This window comes from Piliocolobus tephrosceles, chromosome 15 (assembly GCF_002776525.5).
Source record: "Piliocolobus tephrosceles isolate RC106 chromosome 15, ASM277652v3, whole genome shotgun sequence".
Classification (NCBI taxonomy): Eukaryota; Metazoa; Chordata; class Mammalia; order Primates; family Cercopithecidae; genus Piliocolobus; species Piliocolobus tephrosceles.
In genome coordinates this window covers 51,243,392-51,265,901 of record NC_045448.1, presented here as the reverse complement: position 1 = coordinate 51,265,901, position 22,510 = coordinate 51,243,392, and the positions used below count along the sequence as shown (strand labels likewise).

At 34.5% G+C, this 22,510-nt stretch overlaps 1 protein-coding gene across 21 annotated transcripts in view; it reads left to right on the top strand.

The window, feature by feature from the left end:
- NRXN1 (neurexin 1) overlaps positions 1–22,510 on the top strand; it is a 1,127,593-nt gene that overhangs the window by 91,637 nt on the left and 1,013,446 nt on the right. For 11 of the 21 annotated variants that reach the window (XM_023223864.3, XM_023223876.2, XM_023223872.2 and 8 more), the window contains 3 exons: positions 17,701–17,718; positions 20,943–20,972; positions 21,749–21,760. The exons of 5 other annotated variants lie outside the window; for them this stretch is intronic. In XM_023223864.3, coding sequence (XP_023079632.1) covers positions 17,701–17,718; positions 20,943–20,972; positions 21,749–21,760 — 60 coding nt within the window. The remainder of the gene's footprint in view (positions 1–17,700; positions 17,719–20,942; positions 20,973–21,748; positions 21,761–22,510) is intronic. 5 more of the 21 variants (XM_023223865.2, XM_023223890.2, XM_023223869.2 and 2 more) reach the window with 3 other exon arrangements.

The following is a 22,510-nucleotide window of genomic DNA, read 5'->3' as shown; positions in this document are numbered from 1 at the left end:
AAACAGGAATTCTTGTTGGGATGATTGCTTCTCATCAAGATTTTTACAAGGCCTGTGGGATATTTACCAGATGTGAACAGTTTTGTATAGAGAATTAGTCTTGCTTAGGGTGATAATTCATTCCTAAGTTTCATAGAACATTTCCATCATTATAGAAGGTGCTATTAGATAGCACTGGTCTAAAAAGAAGAATAGACATGTTCTTAGAAAGTATGTCTTGTTGCCAGTGACATTTATTAGCAGCCTAACCACTCTGGACCATAGCTTTCTCATCTATAAAATGAAAATATGATTATATTAGGTTGGTGCAAAAGTAATTGCAGATTTTGCCAGTAAAAGTAATTGCAAAAACCGCCTTTACTTTTGTGCCAACCTAATATGTGATGTCCACATATTAGTTTATTTTCACACTGCTATAAGGAGCTACTTGAGACTTAGTAATTTACAAAGAAAAGAGGTTTAATTTACTCACAGTTCCTTATGACTAGGAGGCCTCAGGAAACTTTCAGTCCTGGCAGAAGGTGCAGGGGAAGCAGGGCATGCCTTCCATGATGGCAGAAGAGAGAAAGAGCACAGAGGAGAAGAGCCACACACTTACCAAACAACCAGACCTCTTGACAATTCTGTTGCCAGAAGAGCAAGGGGGTAGTCGGCTCCATGATTCAGTCACCACCCACAGGCCACTCCCCCAACTCCAAACACATGGGGATTACAATTTGTGATATGATTTGGGTGGGGACACAGAGCCAAACCATATTATTCCACCCCTGGCCCCTACCAATTCTCATGTCTCTTTCACATTTCAAAACCAATCATGCCTTCCCAAGAGTCACTCACAGCCTTAACTCATTTCAGCATTAACTCAAAAGTCCAAGTCCAAAGTCTCATCTGAGACAAGGCAGGTTTCTTCCTCCTGTGAGCCTATAAAATGAAAAACAGGTTAGTTACTTTCAAGATAAAATGGAAGTTTAGGCATTGAGTAAATGTTCCCTGTCCAAATGGGAGAAGTTGGCGAAAACAAAGGGACTACAGGCCCCATGAAAATCTAAAACCAAATAGGGCAGTTGTTAAATCTTAAGGCTCCAAAATAATTTCCCCTGGCTTCCTGTCTCATATCCAAGACATGAAGATGTAAGAGGTGTGCTCCCAAGGCCTTGGGAAACTCTACTCCCATTGCTCTGTGGGCTGTGGACCCTATAGCTGCTTTCACGGGCTGGTGTTAAGTGCCTGCAGTCTTTCCAGGTTCATGGAGCAAGCTGTTGGTGGATCTACCATTGTGGGGTCTGGAGAACAGTAGCTGTCTTCTCACAGCTCCACTAGGCAGTGCCTCAGTGGCAACTCTGTGTGGGGGCTACATCCCCATATTTTCCCTCTGTATTTCCCTAGTAGAGGTTCTCCATGTGGGCTCTGTTCCTGCAGTATATTTCTGCCTAGACATCCAGGTGTTTCCATACATCTTCTGAAATCTCTAGGCAGTGGTTCCGAAGCTCAACTCTTGTCTTCTGTGCACCTGCAGGCCCAACATTATATCGAAGCTGCCAAGGCTTGGGGCCTGCATCCTCTGAAGCCATGGCCTAAGCTGTGCCTTGGCCCCTTTTAGCCATGACTAGAACTGGAGTGACTGGGATGCAGGGTGCCGTATCTCAAGGCTGTACAGAGAAGCTGGGCAATGTGACTATCCCACGCAACCATTTTTTCCCTCCTAGGCCTTCAGGCCTCTGATGGGAGGGGCTACCCAAAGGTATATTAAATGTCCTGTAGGTATTTTCCTCATAGTCTTGGCTATTAACATTTGACATCTCTTTAGTTATGTGAATTTCTGCAGCTAGCTTTAATTTCTCCCCAGAAAATGAGTTTTTGTCTTCTACCACATAGTCCAGTTGCAAATTTTCAAAACGTTTATGCTCTGCTTTCCTTTTAAACATAAGTTCCAATATCAGATAATCTCTTTGTGACTGTACGAAAGCATGTGACTGTAAGCTTTTGGAAAAAGCCAAGTCACATATTGAATGCTTTGTTGCTTAGAAATTTCTTCTGCTAGACACCTTAAGTCATCTCTCTCAAGTTCAAAGTTCTGCAGATCTCTAGGGCAGGAGAAAAATGCCACTAGTCTCCTTTGTTAAAGTATAGCAAGAGTGACCTTTACTCCAGTTCCCAAGAAGTTCCTCATCTCCATCTGAGATCACCTCAGCCTGGACTTCACTGTTAATATCGCTATCAGTATTTTGGTCAGAACCATTCAACAAGACTCTAAGAAGTTCCAGACTTTCCCGTATCTTCCTGTCTGCTTCTGAGCCTTCCAAACTATTCCAACTTCTGCCAGTTACCCAGTTCCAAAGTTGTTTCCACATTTTCAGGTATCTTTATGGCAGTACCCCACTCCTGGTACCAATTTTCTGTATTAGTATGTTTCACAGTGCTATAAAGAACTACCTAATACTGGGTAATTCATAAAGAGTTTAAATTGACTCGCAGTTCTGCATGGTTGAGGAGATCTCAGGAAGCTTAAAATCATGGTGGAAAGTGAGGGGAAAGCAAGGCACATCTTACATGATGGCAGAAGAAAGAGAGAGCAGGAAGGGGAAGAGCCATACACTTATCAAACAACCAGATCCCATAAAAATTCTACCATGAGAACGGCAAGGGGGATGTTTTCCCCTGTGATTCGGTCACCTCCCATCTGGCCAACCTCCCATAGGATTACATTGCAGATGAGATTTGGGTGGAGACACAGAGCCAAACCACAGCAATCCATCTCTAGCTCAGGCAGGCAAAAGTTAAGTTTGTCGATTTTCTTCTTTGTAATTTGCAAATTTTGATATATGTGGTTTCAGATGACAGGGGCTATGGGTTATTTGGCTACTTTTCATTATTTTTTCCCTAGTATTTTAATACAGGAGTCTATTAGAAAAAAAAAAAAAACAAACAAACGTAGAATTCCAGTTTCTCATCTAAAAATAATGTGAAAAAAACACAAACTTTAGCCAAGTTGCACTTACTATCGTTAAGTAAGAAGTATGCAACTTTGGTCTTGTTATCTCAAGTCTGCTTCTTAAGTAGTTTAATTATTGACACCATTTTCTTTTGAAATTGTATTCAAACTTGTGACCCAGAGATTACAAGGTTATATTGTGTCATACAATGTGGCCTTTGGTTTTCTTTTTTCTTTTTTTTTTTAGATGGAGTCTTGCTCTCTTGCCAGGTTGGAGTACAGTGGCAAGATATTGGTTCACTGCAACCTCCACCTCCTGGGTTCAGGCAGTTCTCCTGCCTAAGCCTCCTGTGTAACTGGGACTACAGGCATGCACCACCATGCCCAGCTAATTTTTGTATTTTTAGTAGAGATGGGGTTTCACCATGTTGGCCAGGATGGTCTTGATCTCTTGAGCTTGTGATCTGCCGCCTTGGCCTCCCAAAGTGCTGGGATTACAGACAAGCCACCACGCCTGCCCTGGTTTTCTTATCTGTTAAATAAGATAATATTCATTTATATTTTGAAACTCTAAGTTCTAAATCTACTAAATTGCACTTTAAGTTCATGGATTGAAAAACATGAACATAGCCAGAATTTAGCCAGAATTTCAGGAGTCATAAATAGAATTAAATAATAAATAGGAAATCATTCTATTTTGTAGGTCTGTTCTATTTAAAGTGAGGACTAGTATTATAATCCCTTCATAAGAAAGTCAATTAAAAATTTAATTGATGGCTATATAATTCTAAATGCAATGGGTGGTTCTTAAAAATTTAATTGACAACTATATAATTCTAAATGCAATGGATGGTTCAGTGGTTTCTGCATGTCCCAGTTAACTACTGTATGAATGAATTTTCTAATTAATGTACATCCCCACTGGAATCGGAACATGTATGTCATGTTTACCAGATTAGTATCACTGAAAACAGTATTTAGAATTGTATGTTTCTGTTGTGCATAATTGATGTGGTTATTTTGAATTGCTTTAATTAGAGGGAGCATTATTTTAGTTTAGTATATATATGTTAGGTACCATGGTGACTAGTTTAAGTGAAACCTAAGATTAATTATTTGGACCAAAATTCTAAGAATGCCATCTTAAATACCTTGCTTATTCTTGAAGGTTATCAAGGCAAATTGTTAGAGAAAAGAAAACTTGTTTGAGATTATCTTTAAATGTCACTAATTTAATTGTGTTCAATATTTGCATCCCATCCAATAAAAATATATTTAAGTTTGACACATTATAAACAATAAGTCATAAGGTTATTAAAATTCTGAAAAATAAATTTGATTTTTAGATTATAAACAAAATTACAAAATTTATAAATTAAATTTTGAATTTAATTTATGAAAAATGTTTTCATTGTTAACTTACTAAATATATCATGAAACAATAGCTTGCATTCAGGAAGCAATGCTAGTCTTCCAAAAAATATGATTTCTAAAAGAAGCTTTGTAAGTCATTATTTTAATGGGGCTACCTACATTTAATTTTTTTTTTTTTTTTTAAACCGAGTCTCACTCTGTCGCCCAGGCTGGAGTGCAGTGGCTCGATCTCAGCTCACTGCAAGCTCCGCCTCCCGGGTTCATGCCATTCTCCTGCCTCAGCCTCCCGAGTAGCTGGGACTACATACAGATGCCCACCACCACACCCAGCTAATTTTTTGTATTTTTAGTAAAGACAGGATTTCACTGTGTTAACCAGGATCATCTCGATCTGCTGACCTCGTGATCCACCCGCCTCGGCCTCCCAAAGTGCTGGGATTACAGGCATGAGCCACAGTGCCTGGCCCCTACGTTTATTTTTTTTTAAAATTTACAATTATTTACTTCTTATAAATATACTGCTAAGCCTGTAGGGTACCTGTGACTAATTAGAAGTTTTCTAAACCCCCCTAATATAGAGGAATGAACATAGAGTTTGGAGTCAGGCCTGATTTTACCATTTGGTCATTCATTCTTCATTGAATTCCTCATGTTTACTGACTATTTGCTATGTGTCAGGCATTTTGCTCAAAATGAAATTTTAAGTTTCTTGAGATCTCCTCAGCAATGCAGAGCTGTGAATTGATTTAAACTCTTTATGAATCACCCAGTCTTGGGTAGTTCTTTATAGCAGTGTGAAACAGACTAATATAGAAAATTGATACCAGGAGTGGGGTACTGCTATAAGGATACCCAAAAATGTGGAAGCAACTTTGGAACTGGTTGATGGGCAGAAGTTGGAATAGTTTGGAGGACTCAGAAGCATACAGGAAGATACGGAAAAGTTTGGAACTGCCTAGAATGGTTCTGACCAAAATACTGATAGTGATATTGACAATGAAGTCAGAAATGGCATAATAGCATTTTAGTCAATAATGGACTCCATATATGATGGTGGTTCCACAAGATTTTAATGGACCTGAAAAATGCCTAGTGACATAATAGCCATCAAACTCACATACCTTAAATTTTATTTTTTTTAAATTTAGTGTAGCTTAAATGTACTATGTTTATAAAGTTTACAGTAGTGTATAGTAATGTCCTAGGCTTTCACATTTACTCACAACTTACTGTCTGACTTGCCCAGAGCAACTTTCAGTCCTGCAGACTCCATTCATGGTAAGTGCCCTACGCAGGTATACCATTAAAAAAATATGTCATATTTGTACTGTACCTTTCCTATGTTTAAATACACAAACACTTACCTTCTGTGACAGTTGCCTACAGCATTCATTACAATAACATACTACATGGGTTGATAGCCTGGAAGCAATAAGCTGTACCATATAGCCTAGGTGTGTCGTAGGCCATACAATCCAGGTTTGTTCAAGTACCCCCTATTATACTTGCACAAGGGCGAAATCACCTAACAATGCATTTCCTGAAATGTATCCCCATTCCTGAGGCATGCATGACTTTATTAGCACCACATTGGATCTTTAATAGTTAATTTTCTCTCATGTAATCATGGCCATGTTTGTATAATAATTGAATGAGATTGCACAAGTGGAAATGTTTTTTGAGTTTAAGAATACAGTTGTATTCTGTATCATCATCATCATCATCATCTACTTCATAAACAGCAATCCATGGAGAAAGTTTGGAAATGCATAACTAATAAATCTAGGACTACGTGAGATTTGGATGGCAACTAGTACTAAACTCCTTCAGTTTATTTTGCCCTAAATGACATGTCCAGTTGATAGAGTTCCTTACCTCTGGTATGAGAATACAACTTAAGAAAGCTCACTGTGGCAAGTAAATGCTGCCCACTAAATGAAACATATTCATTCCCATCCTATTGATAGTTTCGTAGAAGCCAAGCAGGAAATTGAGGTAGGAAACTGATTATTCTTTATAACACATATTTATTAAGCAAATTCTACATGTATGTACCATGCTAGAAACTGAACAAAAGAAGGGGAATGGAAAAGGCATTGCTCTTAAGCAGCCTGTGATTTGTATAAGGAAGTGTTAATTATAATAATATAATGGCTAACATCATTAAATACTTATTATCCATGTATAAGATGCTTTATAATCTGTCATTATTGAATAAGGGGTCTTACATTCTTTTGCTGTGAGCCAAACTCTGTGGAGCAAGTTAAACATTTAGTATTGAGAAACATTTTTAAATAGTAGAAAAAGTATATTAGATGTATCTGTTTTGTGGTAACAGACCCTAGAAATCTCGTAACTACAGACACCTTGCTATCTCCAATTTCTTCTTCAAGATGAGTAGATAAAACATTGAAGTATTGGTAAGGAATGCCTAGATTCTCCAAGGATTTATAGTTTCTTAGTGTATGTTTGTCCATGACAATTTATTCATTTTTTAAAAATTATCATGCTACTAATATTTTCATACATGTTTACAAACTTTCAAGTGATTGATTTACTTCTCATAATCCATTATTAGGCCTATTTAAAATCATCAACTCTATTTTCTCAATCTCAATCCAGAATAGTTTTCATATTGCTCTGAGGCATATTAATTAAAAAAAAAAAAAAAAGATGACACTGTCTATTCAGTATTTCAGAAAGCAGTGACTTTCCTACTCTTTTTCCGTTGTGCTTACCCGGTGTGTTAAGTATTATTTTCAAAATTACCCATTTTGAGCATAATTTTCTTTAGATAGCTAAAAGATATACATTGCCTAAGCTACTAGGTACTGCCACAAGCTACGTTTACTAGCAGATATTAGCCATTTCACATACTTAACTGTACATATTGCACAGCTAGTTTTTTTCTCAGTTATTGTAATACTGTCAGAAATATATTAAGGTTTTGTGTCATATTTATTATTTTATGTAAAAGTGTGTTTTCTCTAGTAGTGCAAGATCTAAAATAGTACTGAGTCAGGATGCTGACTCTGGCTTTCCAACATATATTTTCTTCATTATAAAAATGAATAAGTATCTCATTATGTTGTATAATGTCTTTCAAGTTTTTCTAATACCAGGGTTGGGCTAAAATGTCAGATGACCTCAGTATCATTTGGAAATCATCTTTCCTTCTCAATACTTACTTTACTTATCAGACAACAGCTCATATGCTTGGGACATATGGATTAAATGTTGTTCATTAGGAAATCGAGGTATAAATGCATTGCCTTATTTCAGTCACTGTGTATCAATGGAGATTTGATGTCACTAATCTATCATAAAAAGGGCACTTTTCTATAACCATTCAAGATACTTAATCTTTGGAGCAGGCTAGCATTCTTTAAATACTGAAAATAGACTTGGCAAATACTTTAAATACTAAAATAGACTTGGCAAAGTCTATTAGAAATTTTTATTATACATCCTACTCATTTTTCACGTGACAATTTTTAGTTCATCATTTCATCTCATAATTTTGCCCCCCTTTTTTTTTGTTTTTGCTTTTCCACCATTCTGTATTCAGGGTTACTTTTGTGTTTTTGAGACAGTCATGTCCTGTCACCTAGGCTGGAGTACAGTGGTGTGATCTCAGCTCACTGCAACCTCCGCCTCCCAGGTTCAAGTGATTATCCTGCCTCAGCCTCCTGAGTAGCTGGGATTTCAGGTGCCTGCCACCATACCCCGCTGATTTTTGTATTTTTAAGAAAGATGCAGTTTCAATATATTAGACAGGCTGGTCTCGAACTCCTGACCTCAAGTGATCTGCCTGCCTTGGCCTCCCAAAGTGCTGGAATTACAGGTGTGAGCCACTGCTCTCAGTCTCAGGATTATTTTTCTATTCTCCCTACTCAGTTTTTATTGGCCTTCTCAATGGTTCATTCGTTTCTATGTATTAGTTCCTTAATAGAACCTTGGACTTTTCTATAGTTAACTAGAGGTGTAAACTGCTCCATTTATCCAATTTCCTTGTCTCTGCTGTATTTAAGTCCTACAGAAATGTTGATTATTTTATTTGCTCATTTGATTTATTTTTCTATGGTATAATATTCCAAAAGAGGCTCATGTTATAGGAAGGAAAGTCTTTGACTTATAAGAGAATACATTATATGAGATAGTAGGATGAAAGGCACTTTTTTATTAATTTTAAAACTATTCTGTTAACAGCTTATCAAACTCTTTGGTTAAAAAGTGTTCATAGACTTAAAGACAGTAATGATAAAAAACAATAATGATAAATGATCTAATTGGGCATACTAGGAGAATGGGGGGCTTAAGAGTAAGATAATATTATATTGCTAGCTTAGTTTACTTAAAAATCAAAATATGTTCAGCATTTTCTTATCTGTGAGGTCTAAATACTTATGATGAAAAGAGTTAATAATTGTCCAGAGGTTGAATTATTCAAACACATTTTTAAATGAATACAGTAAAATTTTTATCATGGTTAGTTCCTAATTGTTGTTATTATTTTAAAATTAAATGGAAATATTGCAAAGTTCTCCATATTGCACAAATGTAATAACACTGCTCTAAATAGGTGTTTGCTTTTAAAACCATCATACATTTTAATTATTTCCTTTTTTGAATAAAGAACAAAGCATATATACATTATGTAAATAACTTGATATTAAAATATATTGTCAGAGAAGCTGTAGTTAGTACCGCTCATTAGAACTTATCATGATTACTCAAAGCTTCACAATTTGTGCTGTCCAGCCTCGTAGCCAATGGCTACATGTGACTATTGAGCATGTGGAATGTGGCTAAGGAACTGAAATTTTAATTTTACTTAGAAATATGCCATATGTCTCTGTGGTTACATATTCGACCATGCATTTAGAAAATACTCTCTTTTTCTAATATGTATGAACAAATAAAATTGAAATAACACATACAAAGAGGAAAAGAGAAGTCTATAATTTATTTAATGCCTATTATCAGTAAAGTAACATGTTTATAGGAAAAGTAGTAATGTTAGTAGTTGTGTTATTATTGATGATCTTATCAAAGTATTTATTATAAATGTTTTTCTTCTATTCATGTTAACTCTTGTAGAAAAAATATTTTTAATGAGAAAAATATCACAGTTTGTATTTGTTTATGAAATGAAATACCAATTGGGTGTGTGTATGTGTACACATATGTGTTAGAGACATACACACATGGTGGTACTGATGCTTAGGGAGGTGCTTTTGAAGTAATGATATCATTGTATTGTCACACATTTTAAAGCAACATATAATGAGGTGTGGCTTGATGAGGTTATTTTTAAAATTAAATTTTCTTGAAATTGTTTTGGTAGAAATGCAGACTTGCTGGTAGTCATAGAAAGCAGTTTAAACAAATGTCAAGAAGTAATTAGGTATACCATCTTCTTATACATTTTTAAAAAGTAAAATGAACTGCTCTGAATTATGGAATTAAAATTTTAGGATGTTATATTAGGTTACAAAGGGAAATTTCTCTATTTCAGCATGTTTTCTTAAGTAGTGAATGGCCATTTCAGGAAAACATTAAAAAGGAGTCATTAGGGTACCTAGGAATCTTTTGTGTTGATTTGATTTTATGGATTAGTAAATCAACAGATATAGAATGGATTAATCAAGCTCATGGCTCTCTCTTCCACGTAAGCAGTATTCATATGGGCTTAGTTTAGCCACTGGACATTAACTCAAATAACTACGTATATAATATTTTCAAAAGTATAGACTTGGTTGTATCTATGAACAAACTAATTTCCTATTACTCTGTAACATAAAACACTTTTTTTCCCAAAGAACTGCAATTTGTATAATATTTAGTTTTTCTTTCTGCAAAAGAATTAAATTTGCTACTCAGTTCCCAGAAGATTTACTACACAGCAAGCATGTAAGGGGAATGAAAGTAATATTTTTTACCAAATTTGCATTTTATAACTCAAACGAAAGAGCAAACATGTATTTTATGTGGCAAATTCATAATATGTTGTCTCACCTACCAAAATATTTGGCTTTGAACAAAAGTATCATGTTGTTTCAGATATTTAAAAAGGAAGGCACAATTTATGTGATGGGAATGAAATGAGTGCTTTTCTTTACATTTTAAAGGCAACAAGAAATTTATGGAATAATTCTTTCTTTGATTTCTAGTGGTTAGAATGCTCATGGGTAAACACGTTTATAAACCTGGGCCTAATTTTGCTATTAAAGTAGGACAAAAGGTGTCTTTTAAATGTGTGTCTGTGTGTTTTTTTTTTTCCTGAGGAAACAATTTATTCTAACAATCTAGAGAAAAGGACTGGGAGAGTTGTTTTTTTTTTTTTTTTTTTCTTTAATAAAATAAATTAAGCAATATTAAAGTTTCTTAGACTTTATAGAATCAACAAATAAATGCAATTAAGAAAATGGTATTTTCCATGAGGTTTTTCTGCCTTCTTGCAACAGGATCTATGAAATCATTCAGTCTTCTCACAGTTTTCTTACTCCTTTATTCTGTTGCTGTTAAGAAAAAAAGAAAAAGTGATATAAGTAGTTATATTTTATGTGTTTTTCTAGCACATTATTTTTTAAAATTATTTCAATAGATTTTTGGGAACAGGTGGTGTTTGGTTGCATGGATAAGTTCTTTAGCGGTGATTTCTGAGATTGGTGCACCCATTCACCTGAGCAGTGTACACTGTACCCAATGTGTATTCTTGTATCCCTTACTCTTCTCCTGGCCTTCCCTCTGAGTCCCCAGAGTGTATTATGTTTGCCTTTGTGCCCTCGTAGCTTAGTTCCCACTTGTAAGTGGGAATATACAATATTAACATTGAATGTAAATGGCCTAAATACGCCACTTAAAAGATACAGAATGGCAAAATGGATAAAAATCCACCAACCAAGTATTTGATGTCTTCAAGAGATTGACCTAACACATAAGGACTCACATAAACTTAACGTAAAGAGGTAGAAAAAGATATTCCATGCAAATAGAAACCAAAAGTGAGCAGGAAGGATGATTCTCCTTCCTCAGCCTCCTAAGTAGCTGGGATTACAGGCATGTGCCACCATGCCCAGCTAATTTTTGTATTTGTAGTACAGATGGGGTTTCACCATGTTAGCCAGGCTGATCTCAAACTCCTGACCCCAAGTGATCCACTTGCCTTGGCCTCCCAAAGTACTGGGATTACAGGTGTGAGCCACCATGCCGAGCCTGATTATAAGTAATATTTTATGACCAGGCACCTGGCCAACGTGGTGAAACCCTGTCTCTACTAAAAAAAATGCAAAAATTAGCAGGGCATGGTGGTGGGTGCCTATAATCCCAGCTATTTGGGAGGCTGAGGCAGAAGAATTGCTTGAATCCAGGAGATGGAGGTTGCAGTGAGCCAACACGGTGACACTGCACTCCAGCCTGGGTAACAGAGTGAGACTTCATCTCAAAAAAAAAAAAAAAAAAAAAAGTACTATTTTAATCAACCCCGAGAGCCTCCTGGAAAATTTCAATGTATGATCTAATTTATTTAGCTAAAAATAGCCTATTCCTTTTAAAATAATTTTCAGTGATTTTCATAAAACTTTGAAATTAATTTGGTCATAAATTGAAACATGTAAATACAGTGAATTTTTAACACCATATCAAATGAAAAACTAAGAGCTCTGAAGAAATGAAAAATCAAATCCTTTTAATATGCTGTGCTCTTTTCCTTCCAAGGAATAGCTTCCTTCCAAGCTGTTTGTTACATATCTGAGGGTCCTATTGAAGTGAAGATAACAATATAAAATATTTTTATTTTGATGTAAAATTTCATTTTTTCTTTGATATAAAAAGTATATAATTGTCAGGTCAATCATATCATCTAAATAATTTTATTTTCTATACTTTGCATGTAAATGTAATTTTTAAGCACTAAACTTAAGACTCCTTTTTACAATGTGGTTTAATCATATTTTTAATTTATCACAAAGTATTTTTGCCTTTTCTTAAATAAATTAAATAAATTTATTTTGGACATGTCTAAGAACCCAAGTATAGAATATTAAAGTAAGAGTATTTTAATATTTAGTTGAAAAACCTCTGTAGTAAGATGAAAAAAGTTGTGAAAAAAAAATTGTATACCAGTAGATGTTTGACACCTCTTTCAAATGAAGATCATTAGTCTCATTAGTGGGAGTTCACCTACTTTTCATCTTAATGATGGCAAACCTAGAACACATTGCAGAATATTCTCTGATGGTAATAGACAGGCCAAAGGATGTCTACTGTCCATCTGTTCACAAAGAAGTTCCAACCCACGTAATCACTAGAAGGTTGGTTAGTTGGGCAAGTAGGTAGGGTGTATTTCAGTTCACTCTCTTAACCTCAATCTAAGAGCTTTCTTGCTCTGTATCCTAATGATGACATCAAACTCTTAGAAATGAAAGCACTGCTCACCTGAGCCACCTTTCTTAGGAGAGTTGTATAGCAGTGATTAAGCTTGGTCTGGAGGGTATGTGATAAGCACTCTGCTCAGATCTGTCAATTCCATATCAGGAAGCATTCATTTGTCAGCAATAAAAAATAAAAATAGGTGGTGTGAGCACACATACTGTAGACTGTGCTTGTCACCATGTTTACAGTCACTGTTAAATTCAGTGTTCCTTCCTAAGTCCAACTATTGAAATGAATGTTGAAATGTTAACTCTCAAGATTTAGACTTGGGCAAGAACTGAGGTTATCAAAGCAAAACATATTTTAAAATCCTTGTAGTAGTTCCTCATGAAAATTTGAAATCACATTCATTATAGCTTATGTGAGTCATTTGATTTATATTATAATATGTTGACTAACAAATATTAAATTAGGTTTATCAAATACCTTAATCACTATAAATTGTGATAACTGTAGGCTTTCTTGCTTTCCTTCCTTCCTTCCCCGTTTCTCCTTTTCTCTTTACTTCTTTCTTTTAATTTTCATTAACAAGATAGAACATTTTGAATTAAATACCACAAATGTCTTTGTAACAAAATATTTTTGGGGGAAATTGCTTTAAGGGTTTGTAGTGCGATGCCAGGAACATCTGTGTTGCTGTATCCGGTTTAGATATACTTTTTTTATTCCTGAGCAGTGAAGAAGGAAAAAAAACTGGCTGTTGTAGTTGACTACATATATTCCCTAGGACAAGGACTCCAAGCAGGCTGGGTGGGAGTGTCCTGGAGTATTATTTAGGTGGGATTGAAAAAGGAGGTGATGTCCTCTGTTAGAAAGCGTGTTTGAAATTAGTCCAATTCCTGTCCAGGGCCATTTATTTCCTTCCCTAAGTCTCCATAATGGACCTTTATGCTTCATTTTCTCTTTGAACGTCCTCTTGGTTCTGGCCCGCATTTCTCTTCCTTCAGCTGACTGCTGCTTTAATCCACAGTCTCAGTAATTTCCTCCATTTCCCAGTGCTTGAAGCATTCCCAGACTATTGAGGTTTTCTAAAGGCTTTCACTGCTAATACCAAAAGAAAAAAATAAATAAATAAACAAAGCTCCATCCTGTGCCACCATGGGAACTGAACTCTGCTGTACTGGCATTTGATCTCCAAAATGAGGAGTACAGGCTTGAGAAGTAATGTGATGAGCTAGAGAGACGTGGATAGAAGTTAGCAAGCTCCCTGTATGGAAGAAGGAAATAGAATTTTATTCTTCATCTGTCTTTCAACTGCCTGTTACCACCACCAGTTTTGCTGTAATATACCCTACCTTGGAGTGCTTGTATCTGGGGCAGAAGCTACTCGCAGTACTGGCAGTTTTGATGGAGGAGAGAGGGAATCAAAGAAAATGAGGGGAGACAGTCACAGTCAGCTGGCGGGGAAGGAAGAAAATCAAAAATCAAAGAAGTAAAGGAATGCCCAAGTGGTATCAGGAAGCTTCTTTTGGCCATTTTTTAATGTAAGCTGTAGTACTAAATGGAGCACTGGCTGTACATTTAGAGAAAGACTACATATTGCCAAACTTAATCACTGATTTTGCAGAAAGGAGATTTTTGTGATATTTTATTCCAAATTTTAATTTTTTACTGGTCATGATTTTCTTTATATTGAAACAAGCACTTTTGTTTTCATATTCATTTATTTTCCTAGAACCATATACTTAAGAGTATGTGCAAAGAACACTGGAATGATAAACTAAGGTTACTGTCCTTGCATTCTTATAAGCTGGGGGCCAAAGATAAAAATTTTGTGGAGATGCTCTTGTAATTACAGTGATTTAAAAACAAGCTGCTGCTTCCCTTCTTGTCAGCACACAGCCATTATTGATATTCTGTTGCCTAATGCCCATCTTTGTGAGAGAAGCTCATCTTATCTGAAAGAAAAATAAAATGTAAAATCTGTTTTTCACAGCTTTATATTCATTATTTTTCCAATCAAAAGAAAACAAGAGTGTGATCTTTATAGGTGGCATGGTCATCGTAGTAAAGTTGATGATTAAGAGACGCACTTCATTTACTCAGCAAGGATTAGGTCAGCAGAATTAAGAAGCCAGGGTTTTCTGCAAACCAAGAGATTTTCCCTAACTTGACAGTGTCCACAGGTAAGGCCGGATGGACTGCTTTCTACCTTACACTAAACCAAAATATGCTGCTTTACCTGTACACCGTGGCATGCCAAAATTCAGCACCTGTCTTTGTTGCTGCTCAAAAGCAAAGTAGCATTTGTTTGTATAAGAATTCACAAAGATAAAGTTGTTATGAGGAGATAAACTATTCTTTTTTTGACTCGACATTTATTGTTTAGTACAGAAATAAAATGGAAAGGAAGGAGAAGAGAAAAAAATACCTGGAGAATGGTTGTAAATGCTGGAGCTACCACCAGTTATTATCATGTCCAAATTCTGAAATAATGTAGGGATTTTCTTTAGGTTAACAAGTTTTAAATTATGTAAAGTTAGCAAATGGATACCAGAATAGAATAGAATGGAATAGGAAAGAGGATTTTTATTCTGAGATTGAATCTGAAAATATATGGAAACTCAAGGAAAGTCTGTTCCAAGCCAGTTGTCTTCATCATCATCATCATCATCTTTTTTTTAAAAATAGTGGTTAATATATCACCCATTTATTCTAGTACTTTGATTTATTTTTATTTATTTATTTTTTTTTGTAAATCTAAATCTTCTGAGACAGACCTCTTTTCTGGACTTAGTCGAGTCAGAATTTGTTTACACATTAAGCATGACTTGGGTTGTATTCAGGAATTCCCATTATTAAGCTTGTTCTCATTATGAATAAGAATTCAGAAAAAAATGCTGGATGCTAGAGTAGGATTCATGGCAAAACCTAGGCTTGTACCTATGATCATGAAAGGAGAACTCGCTGTCAGGACTGCATCAGTGACCTTGAGCTCCTTTTATAATATCCGACTTAGTACATTCCCAAAGTTGGTGTCAAGCCTGGGCCTGTTTCATTTTGTTGGTTTGTTTTTCTTTCCTTTTTTAAATTACAGTTTTAGGCCACACATTACCAAAATTTCTACGGAGGCACTGCTACTCACAACCATATTTACCTGTCTTTTGTTTACAGAAATTGAATTATGCTGTAGCAGTTGACAGACTGTCTTGGCACATGACTCTTCTCTAAATTCCCTGATTTTATTATTTTGCAATACATATTAAATAATCTTGTTAAGAAATAAGCATCTTAAACGGAAAATACAGTTTCAAAGGGCAGTTAATATACAGGTAAAGTATATATTAAACATTACAATAATTTGTATATTTGTATTATGTCCAATGTAATGCAGTAAAACGAAACTTTAATATTTGTATTTGTGTAACATCAAGTCACCACTGAAAAGTAACAAATTCAGCCTAATTCCTTATTTAATAAATTGGAAGTCAAAAAACAAACATAAACAAACTAGACATCAGGATCACAAACCAAATATTTGAAACTTTTTTTGTTGTTTCTTTAAAAATAAACTCTGGAAAACCAAGTATTGTGTAAAGATGTTATTACCCACATTTGGCCACTAGCTATTTTCTAATACATGCTAACACCACATCAGTAAATGTGCCTGTGTTGATACTTCAATTTTCAGCTGAAATGTTTTAAACAAAATTGTTGATTTTTAATTCACTAGTAACTTTATCCAATTAAAAAGGTTTTAGTTGAACCTAATAAAATGGTACATTCTTAGTTGTTTTTGCTTTCAAGTTTCTATATTTGCATGTTGCCATGTTTATAAACACTTTTGATTAGATGATGGCTTTATTAAGTACAGTTAATTAAACAAAAAATAAGGATGAGACTAAAATGTCAATATGGGCAGAGTTTACTATTAGAACATTTTTAATAAGTATTGAACCTTGCTATTGCCCTGGTATCCTAAGACAGCTTTCCCTTCCATTTCTTGCCTGGATTCCAGGCCCCGCGTCTCAAATAGAACTTGAATTTTCCAGTAGGTGCTAATAATGCTTTAAACCTCATATACATATATTGATTATCTTAGAAAATACAAATCTGCTTGGATATATGTGTTTATACATACACACATAGGTACACACATGGAAATATGACAACATATATAAAAATATGTAGGTATTTTATAGATATATAGAAATATAAGAGAAATTGGGGTAAATATTTTCATTGTCTCAAACAAATTCATATTCACATACTAAACAGAAGTACAAAGTTTTAAAATCATGACAAACCAATTTGCCTAATGGACAGTTCCCAGTGGACCTCTCTTCCAATGATCACTTTTTCTAACTGACATTTTTAAAAGTTAGCATTTTTATAAATTACAATAAACTATTCTCATTTGCAATAAAATATTAATATGCTGTAAATTAACCAAATAAATTACAGATTTTAGTTACATAAAGCTATGTTGTTCTTGTTTAAGGAAAGCAATTGAGGTATTAGAAATACTGAAAGGCAGTAATGGCATATGGATAATATATTTGGTAGAGCTGGAATATCTTTAAGTCAAATTTCATAGCTTTTTCCAATAGCCTTCTTAAAATCTAAGTCCAAATTAGTATATGAAAATAAAACCTTTTAGAATTGTTAGAAAGAAAACAAAACAGCTTTTAAAAATAATTGCCTAGAAAGACCACACCAACAACATGTAATAACAGTAATGTTTTCTTTATACTGGGCAGTTGAAATATTTTTTTAAAGCTCTTTGCAGAGGACATGGCAGTATTATGAAAGTTTGTCTCACTTCCTATCAATGCTGCCAATGGGAGGGAATCTGCTCCTCTGTGATTTTGTTTTCCCCCTTGAATGATAGTGATGGAGCACTTGCATGATGTGTTTGGTGCCTTGCATGAGGAAGACATGCAAAGGCAAGGTCCAGTCTGCATGCTGCTTAATGAATGTTTTTCCTTTTTCTCTCCCTCCTTGTCATGTGCTTTCAGAAGACAACAATGTGGAAGGTGGGTGCTTTCTACCTTATTTTTCCAACTCTCATTTGTCCTTTATTTCTCAGTGCTAATAGAGTACATCTTGAAGTTAGACGGTAAGTTGAACTTCTTTCTGAACATTTGTTGGTTTCTGGATTGTGTATCACTTTTCATACAGAACGTATACATTCTCAACCCTGCCATCCCAAGTATATGAAACTTTTTCAAGCTTAACTCCAACCCTTGATAGATCTCAGCATCCCATATGAACCTTAGAATAGTTATTGCAGTGTTCTGTATGAGAAAAATGATACAATGCTGCTTTTTTTACTTTAAAAGACAAAAATGTCTTTGTAGTTTCATAAGACAGTGCATGATCCTTTTTCCATTTTTTTATCAAAATGATTTATTGTATTCTGTTGGAAAAATTTAGCATTATGTCATTTCAAGCCCACTGGTTTGTTTCAAATGATTGGATATATAAAAAGAATGCAATAAAGTACTAAGTATAAGTAAGAGACATAAATTTAGGTTAAAAAATAAGCCATTGTTCAGTGGAAATGAAAGCATACAGCACTTCAGTATGATTACTGGTAAGTATATTTGTAATATGTTTTGCCTGCTAAATATTTTATTCAAGATTTTATAAAAAAATTATCACAGAATTTTGAAGAAGTTATATAGCTTATATATTTTCCTGTAGAATCCAGCAAATTAAAACATATTTCAGCATTCTTGTTTTTTAAGAACTTAAATGCATTAGTCAGTGTGCTACAAACAAATCTTCAAAGGATTAACATGCAAAAAGAACTAGGCATAACAAAAGAATGGTGAAAGGGAAGGTTTTATCAACTTATATGTGTTCTATCAACTTATATATTCACAGCATTAATAGTTCTTGCATAAACAATTTACTAATATTTATATATGAAAAGACAGCATTTAGTATATTTTATTTTGCTACCATAGTATGAAATATAGTTATTCTCTAAATGTATATTTCTATAGAATGAAGGATTTCTTAGAAAAAGACTCCCTATTCCAGGTTACAGACAAATAGCCATTAAGGTTACCAAGACTTCATGTATCTAAAAAGAACACTTGATGGTAATTCAAAGTTGACCAGTAGCAGGGATAAACATTTTATTTGTCATTCTTACATGGATAATATTATAATTGCTTAGCTGCTGAACATTTCTGTTTTGTTATTTAAATAAAATAGATTAAAACTTCAAAAGGAATCATAAATGACTATTTTCCAAGTGTTGTATCCATATATGGCTTCTGTTTTCCTATACTATAATTTTAATTGCCTGTGATTATATACTTGATAAAAATGATATATTACCCTGCAGGCTTAATATCTTTTAAAATCAGTCTCATTTATATTGTGCATGTCAACTGAGTTTAAATGTTATTTTTTAAAGGTATCTTTTCCACTTATTTTGCATTTCCTTAACCATCCTGTGAAATGCTTTCCTTTTCTCTTAAAATCCTGTTGCTTTCCAAGAGGCTTTAAAATCAGCTTAATTAGCATGAATGCTTCTCTCTTTTCACACACACTCATCTCATGTAAAGTTTTGATACAATTTTTAGAATATAGGGCCCATAAGCTATTGTAATAAAGTCTATTCAATAATAATTTTAATATTTCTATCTATAATATAACTTTTACAGTATAGGTAGGAAGTCTAGCAGGAAGAATGTGAATTCTTTGGGGATTAGTGAGTTTCCATCCTTATTGATGTAGCATCAAAACCGTTAGAAGTGCCTAATATATTTCCTAAAAGGTAGATCTTCAAGACAATTTCCTCATTTAGTCCATAAAAACTTATGTTATTTGGAAAAAATCTATAGTAGTTTTAAAAGTGAAATTAAATGAAAAATTATATAACCTGGATAAATAAGCCACTATTTATCAACATATAAAACACCGTGAATTATCAATAGGTCATAAGCTGTTGAATCTGCCTATGTGAGCTTTTTGTTAAAATCACTCAGAAAATACAGAGAGGCTACAGTTCAGAGGCATCAAACTACTATGTTTAATAACTTTCATATTGTGATTAGATGATTATTTGTAATTATATCTAGCCTACAGAGATGTTTGAATACCCCTAAAATTGTAAGAAAACAACACAGATAATTTAAATACTGATGAAACCAATGTGTAATGTTATATAGCTCAAATGAAGTTTCTGAAATAGCACTGGGAATTGAAAACACAAGTTTATTAAAATTGATATATGTATATTTCTCTAACAATTTCCCATATTCTAGACATATACATGGATAAATAGCTTTATTTCTGATTTTAAGATAAAAAGCTAGGAATTATGCCTTTCAGTAAAAAGTAACTTCTTGAATAGCAAAAGAATATTTGAAAGCATATTAGTAGTATTCTTTAGAAGAAGAGTGCTCTTCAAGTTTGAAGTGAATTGTCAAGCAGAAAATAATAAATAAATTAAATAAAGGGATTTCAATGTCCCTTTAAAAATTCCTTGATGAAATTACATCTGTAACATATAGCTTTACACTTAGAGTTCAGCACTGAAGAAATGTTTAGGTGAAATCTCAAATAATTTTGTTCTCTGAGAAAATTGCTTTAGCGTATTTACAGCTGACGCATTGTTTCTTAAAACCCTTTTCTGTAGTAAATTCTAACTTTACAATTGCATGTCTAATGATCATTTTGTATTTGCACAAGCCTAGTCAGTCGCTACATGTATCAGACAAAAAGACATTTCTGCATTATCATTTCAGTGTGACAACAATTTTTTTTTCTTCATTTAATTATAAAACTGCTCATTTTTTGATGAGGGGAAAAAGATCAGACCCAGCCCATGTTTCAGGTATTCCATTGGGTTTTAAAAAGTGTAATTTCATCACTGAAGAATTACAAGCCCTGTGGGGGCAATATTCAAAACAGTCTCATCAAAGGGCACAGAGGGCAGATCTAATATTGAGGGGATTGGTTGGATTTTAAGTCATGCTCTTGTGCTCTTTCTTGTTCCAACTGATGCATGGAAGAAATACACCATGCAGCATATGCCAGTGTTTAAAATGCAGTTCTAGAACACTTTGCCCCAAAGCATTCCAACCAGGGGTTGAAAGAATGCTTTTTGATTTGCCTCTGTGATACAGACATGTCTCATAGGAAACGAGATGTCTGTCACTGAACATTTTTGTCACTGTGACAACCCTGCCTTCCCATGCTCCCTTGTTTATTGCTGACTGTGCTCTTGTTTCCCTTCAAGGTCTGGCGCACCTGATGATGGGCGACCAAGGTATGGGCTCTGTTCCTTTTCCACTCTGCTTTCAGTGTTTTCTTGTTCTGTAGCTGCTTTCAAACCATCACTGCAAAGGATGGGCACATGCTTGCGAATTATGTGGCTGCAAATGAAATACATATCTTTCGTTCACATTTTTTCATGTGTTTTTCTTCCCTTTCTTTGTTGGTTTGATTTTGATTTGTTCATGTGACTTTTTTATTTTCCTTCATTTCTTGCATTATAATATCTGCAAATAAATGAGACATAAGAAATTGTGATTGAAATTTTCTGTATATTTATCAGCATATGCAGTAAAGGGTGGTTATGGTAAAGGATAACCGGGAACCATCAGAAATTGCTGTCTGAAAAAAGATCCTCAGTTTAAACCACTGTATCCAAAAAATCAGTCCATTTTTCATCCATGCATGACAGTTTGGGGACATGCAGACATCTTTGGCTTCTGGTTTCTAAAATGCTGAGTATAGTGTTCCACAGAATCAATACTTTCCGTAGATTTATTGTGTGTCTCTCTTTTGTGTGATCTTTTAAAAATTGAGCATGGACCTTTCAATTTTTTGCATGTACTTGACTTCAAAACAGGCAGAATTCCCAATGTGTCCTGATTGCATCTCCATTTGTCTTCAAAACCTTGTTTATACTTTCTTGTCTCTTTTAATTTTCAGAGAGTAGTGACTTTACATATGTTCATAATTCTTATTGTTGTTTTTCTCCTCTTTATCCTCTTTGTCTGGAAACCCTTTCTTCATGGACCCATTTCATCAAATCCATAGGTAAAAGTAAAGGTATTACATTATTTTATTTCTTCTTAATACATCTGTATGAATTACAGTGTGTCTGAGTTATGTAAATGTATTTAGACCTTTTGGCATTGGTAATGGGCACTGGGAGGTAGGTATATGTGTTAATAAATATTTTATAAATTTACAGTAAGAAAAATTAATCAATGTGCTTCTGTTTTTGCCCTCACCCTTTTTTTTTTTCCTCTTTAGAGTGATCTTTTTCATATGAGGTGATCACACAGTTAGTATATTTAGAAATTAGCTGCAGGCTTTGGTGTCAGTTTTTGCAGTATCATTTAATGGTAGTTAAATAAGTCTAGGAACTGTAAATATATCATCTTCAAACATTCAGCTCTGGAGCACACCTGCCCCAGCCATTCTGTATTGAGACATAAGTCTAAGCATATGCACCACTGAAATGGTACTGCTGTGAGCGCATCACCATGTTGTCTGCTAGATTCCATTTATGCACATGAACACTGTAGTAACCTAAAAAGGCAGTATTAAGAAAGAGACAAAAGAGGAGCAAGACATTTCTCTTTATGCATACTAACTTTGTTTTAAGGACATTATCAACTAACTATGCATACCCGCATTGCTTGGTAAGTCAGGCTACTCTTTGATGGTCTTGGTACAAAATCCAGAAGCATGTGTAATTTGCCATTTAAAACCATCCTCATTGTGTTTAATGTTGTCACTAAAAGGAAGAAAGTGGTAGGCAGCTGTGGCGAACATATAGAACGTCTTTAAATC